This window comes from Hibiscus syriacus, unplaced genomic scaffold, assembly GCF_006381635.1.
Source record: "Hibiscus syriacus cultivar Baekdansim isolate YM2019G1 unplaced genomic scaffold, ASM638163v2 tig00111392_pilon, whole genome shotgun sequence".
Lineage (NCBI taxonomy): Eukaryota > Viridiplantae > Streptophyta > Magnoliopsida > Malvales > Malvaceae > Hibiscus > Hibiscus syriacus.
In genome coordinates this window covers 2,960,964-2,974,849 of record NW_024063078.1, presented here as the reverse complement: position 1 = coordinate 2,974,849, position 13,886 = coordinate 2,960,964, and the positions used below count along the sequence as shown (strand labels likewise).

Below are 13,886 nucleotides of genomic sequence, written 5' to 3'. Positions count from 1 at the left end.
CATTGGTTAATGGCTTGTTTGAAGATTACAAAATTAATATATGGCACAGAAATTTGAGTAAAATAATCATCAAAGGTAGAGACTAAAAGGTCTAATATTTAATTTATCACGAAAATAAAATGATTTTAAAAAAAAACATAAAGTTACAAAATGAAAAGATTTGGGGAATGAAAATCAGGAAATACCAACGGTTTTTCCAAGCAACCAAAGAACAAGAGAGAATTCGATCCCAAAAATGGTGTCAAGAGTGCTCCTATCCAACATGAACCCATACACTGTAATCCCAGCTCGATTGTTCTCGAAATACGTCACTGTCATCAAACAAATCATCAATGCAAAAATTAAAATACACAACCATATACTAAAACGGCACATTTTATATAAACTATTACCTAGAGCTTGTCTCTTTTGGTATGAGATGGTACTATAAGCATAAGCAGGGATCAGCTTGCTGTTATCCAAGTCATCTTCTTCATCGCCGGCATCCTCGCCGTCAGATTCACCGTCTGTACCCACAACAGGAAGCGCTTGCTGGCCGTGGATGGCCGGAGTCCTCGGGGTCTCACCGTCGTTCGCATCGAATGAGTCTAGTGTTGCACAGACATGCCACTTTGAAGCAAGGCAGGTGACCGCTTGTGCTTTGTGTGTAATCTTTGTTGCACTTCGTAATAATATGCAGAGTCCCGTTAGCAGAGTTATAGAACACATCTGCAACAAAAACAACACGTTAGCATCTAAACAATCTAAGTAAATCAAAGTCCGGTATCGATATCGAACTCTTACGGCAAGTTCTCCGGTTTTATAAATATTCAGATCAGAATCAGCCTTTGTAGTGATAAGCAATGAAGTGAATTGGCTGCCTGTGACCAAAATGAGGCACCATAATATGAATGTGCGATATCTATGGCTGATGATCTTCAAGTGCCGCCTGATCCTAAGGTGTTCGGCCAAGACCGAACCGACATCTGAATCAACATGGAAAACCTGAGCAAAATCGTGGAGCCGGAGAACTTGGAGGTTGCAGATGAGTTGGAACAGGACACAAATGAGGAAGAAGACGGTGGTGCGGTAGAGCCAGGAGCACAACTCCATGAAACAGGCTACAGCGTCACTCAACCACACAACGCCTAAGAAAGGGACTTGGGATGCACCAGAGGCGTACCACCATACTTTGTATGCTGTCTCAGCTATGAAACATGGGAAGACAAAAATCGACACCATCTTCAGTGATTTCTGCATATATTAAACAGTGAAATGAATTCATAATTATGTTCATCATCCAAATTTGAAACTGACCCGAACTCGAACTGATTTTCATAAATACAATTCTAGTAATAATTCAATACATACGACTCATTTTCACTGTACAAAAAGGAAAGGGTGCGTCATCTTCCACAATGAAGAGTCTAGAACTCCAGCCAACGCAAAGAATTATCGGGTTATTTGATCAAGTAAAGCTCCTAGAACATGTTAGATTCCCGAAATTTCCAGATTAAAGATCAAACAACAACAAGATCACACAAAGAAACCAGAAATTAATTCAAAATATTAATTCAAAATCTCATATATTCAAAAGAAAAAAAAAACTAAATTAAACAACTTACATTGAGCTGAACAGTGTAGCATTTCCTAACAGTTTCACTTTCATCACAGAGCTTATCAAAGAACAAGAACCTCCTCAGACCATATTTCTTCACGAACCTCGTCAAGCAAACGAAAGACAATGCCGAAACGCTGCTGAAAGACAGCTGAACCACCCAATCATAGGGCCTTGCATGCGTAGCGTCACAACTGGGACAAGCTAACAAAAAATGGGACACACAGGGAACAACGAGACCGAACACGATGAACATGAACCAAGACAGACAAGCCATCCATATGTTGGATTGGTCGACGCACATCCATCTTAGGTATGTTCTGAAGCTGTGCAACTCGTCTTGTGCGTGAGAAATGGATCTTGCCAACTTATTAGTTCGATGCACCAGTGGTTCCATGTTGTCTCCCATCGCTGATCTGTGGAAAAAGCTGGAAATTTTGGGGTTTAAAAGGAGAAACTATGGAATCACTTCAGACATGTTACAATCATTTATAAAAGGGATCTGTGAAGCATTTGTGCCTGCATCAGATGTTGGGTTTTTTGGTCCTAGGATCAAGTGGTCTTAATTTTGAAGAATCATGGTTAAGCCTGTCGTTTACAGGTCATCAATGAGACAGCTTGGACAAAAGACTTAAAATGGAGCTGGATAATTAGCCTAATCTCCATTATTTTATATACATATATAAAAGATTCCATCAAATCTGTCTGTAATTTTGATCTAATTTTAGTTTTAGTCCCTCTTTTATGCTGAAGTTTAGAATTTAATCTTTTAACTTTAACACAATTTAATTATTACTACCTCCAAATTGATAACATCCTCTTTTGTAACCATTATAAATGATGCCATGGAATATTTTTAAACTAGCCTTAAATTTTCACATAATATATAAATCTATTGACGATTCAACATGATTTATTGAATTTTCATGCGGATCTAAGTGTGAGACTAAATAACAGCAAAATGAAAATTTCACATTAACAGTAGTATCAAACTAGACCTCCCAATAACATTAATAGAAGAGGAAACAAATTATATCAAACTAAAATAGAGGGATTAGATTCCAATTTTCAACCCAATAGAGGACTAAAATCACAATTACACCTAAAAGTTTTCACTGCAACTCTATGAAGAAATTTGGTAACTTTTCCTAATTTGATCTTGAACTTTTTTGTCTATATTAACCTTTGGAATTCACAATTTTTCTCATTTATAGTTATTTTAATGGTGTTGTACTAGGATGGTATGAGTATGACATTTGACATAATTTCAAATTATCATACCATTAGAATGACTAAAAAAGTATTTTTAGGATTAATTTGGATAAAAAAAAGTTATTCATAGACCAAACTGAAAAAAGGTTTTGAGATTCAAAGATAAAAAATTATTCATATCAAATTTTGACTTTGAAATATATAAAACAAAAAACCCTCTTATCAAATGAAGTTGAAAGTTGGATTCTTTGATTCTTCCTTTTTGTTTATTGAACAAAAGATTGCAGATGAGCAAGGTTCCATGTGCTACAGAGTCACTCAACATAGATACTGATAAGAGTATACAATACAGCAAGTGGAGGGACCAGGCAAGCGTCACATGCAACGTGTAAACTCGGCCACTCTTAATGCAAATTACCAACATGACATTGCCACATGGGAATTTAGACAATGTCAGCCTATAATCACCACAATTAATCTCCAATTATCTATCTGTTCATACTTGTTCAATGTTCATTGCAGAACTTGCTCTTTAGCAGTAGAGCAAACATATATTTTTTTAGTTCAGATAAGTTGGCAAAGGAATCAATTTCATCTGGTTTTTCCTCTTTTGTCAATTGAACCTGTCTGCTTCCATTGATACCCTGTGGTTTGGTGATTGGTTAGACTTTTTTGATTTATTTTAATTAAAAGTTGTATGATTTCACCCATGTGATTTGACATATTTTTTTAGAATTTGTAATCTGACTGGTAGGAAAAAGCCAGCTCAACGATTGATTCACCTGCAAAAATCATATTATTGATACCAGATGTTGACGTTGAAGGTTAGAGACGATTCATTCGGTGTTGAGAGTGGAAAGAATCGGAGGACTAAAGCAATTCTGAGAATGAAAAATGGACAAGCAATTGCATATAAGTGTTAAGTCTTCACTGATTTCAAATGATTTTTATTAGGGTCAGTAAAATTAAGTCAAAATCAACTAAACTGATCCGATTCATCCAATTTGGATTATTTTATTTGTTTAATTTTAATTTCAACTCGATTCTACAGGTCGATTTAATTTAATCACTCGATTAAAATATTATTATAAATAAGTCATTTTATCATTAAAATAAAAAAGATGTCTAATAATAATTTTAGTCCCCAAAACTTATACCTCCTATAAATTTGATCCTGATTTGAAACAATTTAGTAAATTTAACCTTTCATATCTAAAATCTTCATTAATTTGAAATTGTGATTTAATTAAGATGGATTTATGAAATTATGCTTTCCTCTATTATTGTTAACTGAATTTATTCTATGCATTGTTGGCAAAAGAAATATATACCATTCATCCAACCTTCCTCTTTGGATGCATATTTGTATATTATTATACCCAAATTTGGGTGCAGCCCATTTAGACTTCAAGGTGAACATTAACCATTGGAATGCTAATTTGTGCATAAAATGTTAATTAAATTGTTGCATTTCATCCAATAATAAATAAATTAGTGCAAATAATTATTAATATACTTTTTATTTTTGTTTGTAATTAAATGATCGCACTTTGAACTTTTATAACCTTTTTTAATTAAGCTAATGTGATTACAAAGTAATATTTGTTTTTAGAACTCTTAATCATTGGACAATGAATGTATAATCACTATTGCAGTCACCGATGCTCAAATAATTATCTCTAAGAACAACAACGATTCTTTTAATTACAAAGATAAATTGATTGGTTTGTTTAGAACTTATATACCTAAAATTACAATGCAACTATCCCTAAAATTGGAAGTATAGTCTCAGTGGATGGTGCGGCTGCAAAGATGTGATTGGTTCCCAATCTCCTACACTAGCTTCGGCTCTTGTTTCAAGGTCTATTAGGGCTTTGTTCAAGTTTATCATGCTTTACACAATGTTATTATGTTAATCAAAACTTTGTTATTCAAATCCATCAACAATAAAATGAATGACTGCATCAACCACCAATGAAAGGTCAAATTATTGGAAATGCAAAGCATATGCCCATATGGGAAGCATCCTGGAAACATCTCGATCCTGAAATTAGGTCATTCTGGGTCAAAACCCGATGAAGAAAAAATAAAATCAATAAACAAACCCAGAAAATGGGGGGAAAATCAATACAATTTGATCGGATATCAAGGTGCTTTCCAATTCAATCATCTTCTTCTTTATCCTTTTGTTGGATTTGATGAAAGTTTTAAAATTGCAGCATTTAATTGATTCACGGCCATGGTATGAAAAATTCTTTCTGCGACTGAATTTATTGCAACGATTCTATGGATCTACCATCTTTATTATCTTGCATGCACCAAGTTGAATCATTATGACCATGGAAGAAAGAAAATGAAGGAAATGGTTGGATTTAATCCATTTGAGAGGATTTCATACATGGGATCTATAACAGAAGGTTAAGTAATCCCAGAAATGAGACTTAATAGCATCACAAACCCTAAATCATCGTCATCGTAATCATATTTCTAACAAATGATACTCGTAGGGATTAAGACTGTTTCATCTTAACCATGTCTCCTTTTTTGCTTCTTTTTTCGCTTAAAAAAGCTAAAAATTTTAAAAAAAGAAAAGAGATTCAATAATTTACCATCTTCGTCTTCGCCGATTTTATCATCGTTATCGTGATCAAAGAGATAGGGCAGTGCACCGGAGATCGTCATCTTCATCCAACGGTGGAAAATTGAGATCAAAAGGCAATGTTTTCCTACGCGAAGACGATGCGATATCTCCGTCGTCGACAACCGATGACGACGAATCACATTCACTATGACAATCCTCCGGCACTACCGGCGGCGTCCTCGGATGGTACTTTTTAGTCGAAACCAATGAAAAATTCGTCGATTTCTGTCGCGGTGGTTGGGCCGGTCTGGGTCCACTAAATGACTCCACCGTGCTACTCATGCTACTCCTCGTCGGTATCTGTGGATTCACTCCGTGTTCGAGAAAATCGCCCATCGTGTATAACCGGTGTTGGTCTATGAACCCATCGTTGTGGTGATGATGGTTCGTCTCTAAAGGAAAGGCCGTGAGATTTGAAGAATCTAAAGGAAAATTAGTTTTAGCTTTGGGTCCACGGAGTGACCTCGCCGCCGCATCGTAAGCCCGAGCAGCATCCTCAGCTGAGTCGAAGGTCCCTAGCCACACCCTTGTCTTCTTCCAAGGGTCTCGAATCTCCGCCGCAAATCTGCCCCATGGTCTTTTTCTAACACCTCTGTATCTCAGTTCTTTAATAGATCCGCTAGGTTGTAGTGCCGGTTTCGTGGCTAAGGCGTTTGCGGCGGCGGCGGCAACTCTACCTCTCCTCATCGGAAAGAAATATTTTTTTTTAAATGGACTTTTAGATTCAATCCTTCAAAGGACAAATCCAAAATCAGATTTAAAACTTAAAAAGATTGAAATAATAACAATAATATTTATAACAATCCAGAGGGGTTGATGAAAAGATTACAGATTAACAAAAAAATATAAAAGAAGTACATCGACCAAATCAACCCATCCAAAACCTACCTATTTTTGAAACTAAAAACAGAAACCAGGAGAGATCGAAGATAAAAGGAGAGAAAACAAAGGGAGGAGGAAGAAGGAAGGAAGATGAAAATGAAAGTAAAAGCTAAACAGAGGAAGAAGAAGACTGGTAGGCTAAGAACTGGATGGCACCAGAAGAGAGGCCTTTCACTTCTACACACACGAAAATTAAAATTAAAATTAAAAGTTATAGTAATAATTTTTGGGTAAAGTATACAAATAGTCTCCAAACTTTTAGGGAGTTTGCATTTTGGTCACCCAACTTTTAAAAATTGCAATACAATCATCAAACTTTTAGTTCATTTTCAGTAAGGTTCCTGTCATTTACTCTCATTAGTTTCAGCTAATGTGGCACTTAATCCCGTTAACCCCTCTTTTCTTCTTCTTCTCTCACCCCACCTCGAGTCAGCGGTGGCTCACACAGCGATCACCATTGTCACCGATGTCGTCTCCCGACCACACCCCTATCATCGGTTCATACTCATTGTCCATCGTTCGTCCCAAAATATGAGAAGAACGTTCAAACAACCATCTCCGAACTCCATCTTCAGTCACTGGTAACCATCAACGCCGGTACCAGTAGGAGCACCGCCCCATTCTGACCAAAATTCCTCTAGCCACTCGCCGAGACTCACCTCTGTTTGTCGTGGAGCAGGCCCCGAATCTCGTCGAAAAATCCCCAACATCTCTATTTTGTTTTCATCGATTTTTGGTTGATTGGGTCATTCATTCGCCACACCGCCACCATAGTTGGAGTCCTCACATCGTTCCAACCAAAACCTCACTAAACACTCACCGATACTCACCTCCATTCGCCATGGAGATGGCCTCGAATCTCGTCGAAAAATGCCAACATCCCTTTTCTATTTTCATTGATTTTTGGCCAATTGGATCATCCGTTCGCCACCACCGTTGGAGTCCTCACACCATTCCGACCAAAACCCAGTCGGTCGTGCCTTCTTGCCGTTGTCCCTCCTCCGTCCGTCGTTGGTTAAGGAGAAGAATAAGAAGGATAATGGGGGTTAACGGGGTTAAGTGTCACATCAGTTAAAACTAACAGGAGGTAATGACAGAGACCTTACTAAAAACGAACAAAAAGTTCGGTGATTGTATTTCAAGTTTCAAAAGTTTAGTGACCAAAATATAATTACCTTAAAAGTTTGAGGACTGTTTATATACTTGATCCTTAATTTTTTTAAAGATAAATAAAGATAGTGTTTTGATTTTTTTAAAGTTAAATTTTCTTGCGGGGAATTGAGTTTTTCTTCTTCTTTCCTTTCCTTTCTTTTTTATGGCTTAAACGGTTTCCCTCTCTTCTCGATTTCTCCTACCCTCTCTTTCCCCCCACATGCCGACTCGCTTTCCTTTTATTTTAAGGTTTAATTGTAGTAGTAGTCCTTCTATTATTCTAAAATTTAATATTTAATCTCTATTTTAATTTAATAATACTATTTCTTTTTGTTGTCTTTTTGATTCTCAAAGTTTCGTCCTGATTAATTCGGACCGATCCAAATCACATACAGCTAAACAATAATATCACGATAATGACATTATAGGTTTCAAAGTATTCTTACTTGTTTTTATTAAAATATGCATTTATAATTATTTGAATATGTAAACTAATATTCATAAAAAATACAAAATAGATATTCATGTAATTTTATATTTTTAATTAAATAAAAAAGTATTATACTTTTAAAATAAATATTAATATTTAATTTTATATAAAATAAGATAATATAATTATTATTGATAATTTATCTAATTAATAAGTCTCACGTAATTTTATATTTGATCTAATTTCAATAAAGAAAATTATGTCACCCGTAAATTGAAGTAGAGAAGAAAATAGTGTTTTCTTTACAATAAGAAAATAGTGTGTTTAAGTTAATTAAATGCATATTCTCTATATATTACAACAAATACTATGTCACTCGGTTAACCTTTTACTTTTAAATTATATTAAATTAAAAGGAAAATAATACATATCGAAATTTAGAATATTTATATATATACTTTTAGAAGAATATTTATACATTGAAATATTATAAGATTTAAGTAAATGGTAAAGTATCTAAATTTTCATTTTGGTCACTCAAAATAAATCCTTTCAATTTTGGTCACTGTCATTAGAAAAAAGATTATTACTTTTAGTAATCAAACTGTTAAATCTCCAATGATACTAATGGTAATGTATCCAATTGGTCATCCAATTTTTATGATGCTTTTATTTTTAAAGCAAAAAATAATATATTTAAACCATGTAATCATAAAAATCCCCCATCATATATTGGAATTTAATCAATTAAAACTTAATTTAATCAATAAAGTTAAACTAATTTTTATGTGTCTTAGACCTCTTATTTACTCTGATTAATTAAATGTTGATCAAAACAAAATTACCTTAAAAGTTGGGTGACTAAACTGAAAGTGTCTTAAAAGTTAGACGATACAAATAAGAAGTTTATCGTTAACGATTTAGGGTTTTAACAATCAAGTGATTAAATTGAACAGTTTCTCTAATATAGATGATTAAATTGAGATGATTTTTTATGGACCAGAATGAATATCTTAAAAAATTGGATCACTTTGTAAACTACCCTAAAATAAATGATCTTATAGATGAAATGACGGAGGAGTCCTTTCTCTTTTAATAATTTTGTCAGCGGGTAAATTTTCCTCAGTATGCTTTTTAATTTTTATAGATTGGTCTCCATCATTCTTTTTGCATTGGGCAGGTTTCTTTTTCTTTTATATATAAATAATAAATTATAATATTGGCATTATTCTCCATAATTTGCGTACCACATATGCACTTAACAAAAGTTTTTCAAAATAAATTAATATTGAAATACATAATAAGTTAATCAAAATGTAGATAACATTAAGGTCTAATGCGAAATCCATTTTTCTATAAAAATAAAAATAAAAATTAAATTAAATAAAATTTATTATTTAATAATATCAATTGAAACCAAAATCTCAAATTCTTAAAAAAGGGGCTTTTTACAAAAGAATCACTCTAAAATCCTAATATTCCCATTTTAACACTCGTTTCTCAATATTTCTCAATTTAACATCTTTTTGGCATAATTGAGTAAGATACATTTCAAGAGACGTATCTTTTAGGGGTATTGTTGAGTTGGGACCACATCCTATGAGATACGTCTTACCCAAATTTTCATAAAATGTATTTTAAAAAATACATTTTAAAAAATTTTAAAAATAAAATTATAAAGACCAATAATATAATTTAACATATAATAGTTTCACGAGTTAAAAAACCTAATTGTGTTAGTTTATATAGACATAGTAAAATACTTAGGTTATATTTGTTAACAATATGATATAAAATCTAAAAAAAGAGTTCTACCTTTTCATCACATGACCCGTTAAGTTAGATTTTTTTCACTATTTAAAAATAAATTAAAGTTTATATTCATTAAAAGTAAATATTTTTATACCTTAAAATATTTATTTTTTAATTCTAAGTTCAATTTTGTTAAGAAATATTTTGATATAAATATTTAAATTAAAATTAAAATTAATTAATAATTATATATTTTATAATATTATTTTATAAAGCATCATCAAATTCAGTTTGTTGGAGAGAATTTGATATAATTTCGAGTTTTTTATGTTTACTTTGCAAAAACTACTCATAGAGATGTTATTGTTTAGAATTTCACTTTACGATCCTGTTAATTAATTATTCTTGAATCTATAAATTAAAATGTTAATGTTGAGATTCATAAAGATGGAAAACAATTGACATATTTGCAACAAGAAATGGAATATATGGATTTGCTTCTTTAAATGCATGTGATATATAACCATCAACAACTTCAGATTATATCAGTTTCTTCTCAACAAACTAAATTTGACAATTCTTTATAAAAACAATATTATAAAATATATAATTATTTAATTAATTTTAATTTATTTTTAAGTATTTTGTAAAAAAATTCTTAACAAAATTTAACTCATAATTATAAAATAAATATTTTAATATATAAAAATATTTAATTATAATTAATATAAACTTTAATTTATATTTAAATAATAAAAATAAAAAACTCTAACTCAATGGATCACACGAGAAAAGGTATAATAACTATTTTTAACTTTTATCTCACATTGTTTGCAAATATAGTCTAAGAACTCTACTATGCATATATAAACTAACACCATTAGATTATTTAACTCATGAAATTAATATATATTAAATTACATTATTGGTTCTTATAATTTTATTTTTTAAAATTATTTAAAATACATTTTATAATTTAACTCATGAAGATGTGTCTCATAAGATAAACTTTCCAACGTGGCGTCCAAATCCTACAAGGCGTGCCTACTGAAATGCTCATTTACCATTGTGGTGCCAACTCAGCAAAATTATTGGAAGGTGTATCTCATGAAACGCTCCTTTCCTACTATGGTGGATCGAGTTAGCAAAAATCTCTGTAAGACGTGTCTGCTGAAACGTGTCTTCGCTTGGTTCTGTCAAAAAAAAATGTTAGATTAAAAAATATTAGGGAATGAGTGTTAGAATGAGAATATTAAGATTTGAACGTATGTTTAATTAATAAGTTAATTAATTTTTTATTTTGATTTTTCTTCATGCTTTGTGATTCGGGTCTAATAATCCTAGATATTTATTGGCCCAATCATAATGTTACTGGTATAGCTACCGTCCATCATGGCTCATGATTAGTGGCAGTGTCCACCTGTCCCAATATCCATCAAATGGTTGATTAAACATCTTGGCTAAAGTTTGTGATTTTTTTCTTTTTCTTTAAATTGTTTTTAATTTGATAATTTAAAATTTAGGGACAAAATTAAGTTAAGAAGATTTCCCCCCTAATAATTATAAAATCCTATAAATCTCAAAATTAAATTCGAAATAATATTAAACTTTATAATTTTTAAAATTTTATATTAATAATAATGCAATTGTATAAGGACATGCTTAATAAATTGGGTAAATTACAAATTTCATCACTAAATTTTACTCTATCTTATTTTACTTACTGAATTTTAAAAGTTTTCAATTTCCTTACTGAACTAATTATATTTGATTTTTTGTCACTCGACCGTTAAATAATTAACTGCGTTAAAACGATATCGTTTTAAAAATATAAATTTTCAACAAAACAACGTCGTTTGACATCTATATAATAGCCCATTTATAACACTATTAGTGAGAAAAGAGTTGAGTGACAAAAAAACCAATGTATTAAATTCAATGAGGAAATTGAAAAGATTTAAAGTATAATGAGTGAAATATGAGAGATAGTAAAATCCAGTTACCAAATTAGTAATTTACCATAAGAAATTTGATCAAAACTTTAAAAATACAGTTGATTGCATTATAAGAAAGGAGGATTATAATTTGGGATTATGAAAATTAAGCAGTGTTCTTAGCTTTTAAGTATTCTTATTTATGTCCTTAACCACATAGGAATCCTATGAGAGATAATATGAATATATTTAAAGTTAAGGTCAATTAAGGTGGGGGTAAAAATGGGGATTTTAGGTCAAGATGAACAATTTCATTTCATAAACCAAGTTATTAACATAATGAAATTAAAATTATAAATATAACGCATATGTTTTTTTAATGAAAATAAATAGAAAGTAGAGTGTGTGTATGTATTTATATAGATATAAAGTTGTCAATGAGTCAATGAGTCAATGAGTCGTTATTATGGAGAGTTGTTTATCAATTTTAATATTAGTTACCTATTAATTAATATTTGAAAGTTCGTGAATTTAAACACGTTTATATATATATATATATATATATATAATCCTTTTAATTTAAGAATTTCAAGTTGTGATAACTATTGTTGTCTCCATTTAGCAAAACAATCAAATTATAATGTATAAGTGTGTACATTAATGTAATAAATATGTACACAAAGCCAATACATGAATAATAGTCTCGGAAAAATGGAGCGATGGTGAAAACTAAATTAGAGTGTCGCTCTCGTTTTTACATTATTTGATTCGAAATAATTAATTAATAAAAATAAAAAAAGGCGGTGATGTTGTACGAGGGGCAATGATGTTTGCCAAGCTGTTTGCCGCTGCATTCCTTCCGCGGAACACATACGATGAGAGGCACACGTCGAATCGGGGACGCAAATGATGTGCGACTAAAATCTCAAATTATTTACGACTAATAATCTATAAAAATGAATTATTTATTATCGAAAGTGGAAATAATTAATAACAATAATAATATAATAATTTATAAGGTAAAATATACAAATAGTTTTTTTTGTTGAGTTTTCATATCATTAAAAGTTATAAAATAATTTATTAATTATATAGTGATGTTTTATTGAGTCATTCGAACATTAAAAGTTATAAAATAGTCCATCGATTATTTATATATTTCAAACTCATCATTTTTCTTTAAAAATTATCGATTATCTGAGCTAGACGTTAATCTATTAATTGAGATATAATAAAAATATATTTTAATGATGTATATTGTCAATGTTGTTGCTTTCAAACACTAGCTCAAATACATAATGTTTCAAGAACTAACTCGACAACGTAATCTAAATAGATAGTCGACCCACAACATACAACTCAAAGCATTATGGAATCATATTTTATCATATTACAATCAACATGTTAACGTCCACAACTCAGACGACCACCAATTTTTTAAGGGAATATGACAAGTTTAGAACATATGAATAATTTGGTGGCTATTTTATAACTTTTAATAGTCGGAAATCAAACAAAACATTGTCCTATAGTTGAGGGACTATTTTGTAACTTATAATAGTCGGAGGAATTCAAAAAGTAACACCATATAGTTGGGGGACCATTTATGTATTTTATACTAAATTATATAATTTATCACTCAAATAAATAAAAGGCTGTGGAACCCACTCACTTAACCATGTCAGCTGGCTGTCTTGTTCCCATATTAAAAGCCGTGTACTCTAAAGAAAAACAAGAAGAATAACAAAAACAGAGAGCAAATTCCATTATTTTCCCCTTTTCTTTCCCCCAACAAAAGCAACAATTCAACTCCTTAATTTATTATTTTTATAAAAAAAACACCCCATTAATTTAGTTTCCACAACTGTAATTACATTTTAAGGGCGCTTTTACTATGGTTACTCTGAACTCATCAAATGATTTATCAATAGTTTTATATTTTTAGGAAAATTGTAATTTTTTAATATACATATCAATTTTATAATTTGAATTTAAAATATATAATCAATCTTTTTAATAATATTATTAGAGGTATATAACCCAGTAACTCTTATTTTCAGTTTTGCTTTTCTTGAGGTTAACCGACAGTCACCGAGTTCCGGGGGAGTCGAAGCCGGTTGATGGGTCAGACAAGAATGCAGGATCTATGGCCCGTTTCTGACCCGTCTCGTGACTCGAGAGCATGCTAACCGACAGCTGTGTTTTCCTTTTAGATGGCGTCAAACCATGAGAAGCTGACACGCGTACTCACAAATTTTATTTAATACATATTTCGATTGGACAGCT

The 13,886-nt window shown here is 31.4% G+C and overlaps 2 protein-coding genes across 2 annotated transcripts; both read right to left on the bottom strand.

The window, feature by feature from the left end:
- Window positions 1–142: 142 nt before the first annotated feature.
- On the bottom strand, window positions 143–2,203 carry LOC120160432. Its single transcript, XM_039170851.1, has 4 exons — window positions 1,605–2,203; window positions 784–1,233; window positions 393–708; window positions 143–311 (listed from the first exon to the last, which is right to left on the bottom strand). The coding sequence occupies exons 1-4, from the start codon at window positions 2,004–2,006 to the stop codon at window positions 175–177; spliced, it is 1,305 nt and encodes a 434-aa protein (XP_039026782.1). The 5' UTR covers window positions 2,007–2,203; the 3' UTR covers window positions 143–174.
- LOC120160433 (ethylene-responsive transcription factor 3-like) lies at window positions 851–6,475 on the bottom strand. Its single transcript, XM_039170852.1, has 2 exons — window positions 5,419–6,475; window positions 851–860 (listed from the first exon to the last, which is right to left on the bottom strand). The coding sequence occupies exon 1, from the start codon at window positions 6,135–6,137 to the stop codon at window positions 5,457–5,459; it is 681 nt and encodes a 226-aa protein (XP_039026783.1). The 5' UTR covers window positions 6,138–6,475; the 3' UTR covers window positions 851–860; window positions 5,419–5,456.
- Window positions 6,476–13,886: the final 7,411 nt, after the last annotated feature.

What these genes read in the sequence shown, in the direction of transcription:
- LOC120160432 (XM_039170851.1), bottom strand. Translation starts at nt 2,006, where the DNA reads ATGGGAGACAACATGGAACCACTGGTGCATCGAACTAATAAGTTGGCA. An exon ending in ATAAAACCGGAGAACTTGCC is followed by an intron (nt 709 to 783) that starts GTAAGAGTTCGA and finishes TTTTTGTTGCAG; the next exon opens with ATGTGTTCTATAACTCTGCT. An exon ending in CCAAAAGAGACAAGCTCTAG is followed by an intron (nt 312 to 392) that starts GTAATAGTTTAT and finishes GTTTGATGACAG; the next exon opens with TGACGTATTTCGAGAACAAT.
- LOC120160433 (XM_039170852.1), bottom strand. Translation starts at nt 6,137, where the DNA reads ATGAGGAGAGGTAGAGTTGCCGCCGCCGCCGCAAACGCCTTAGCCACG.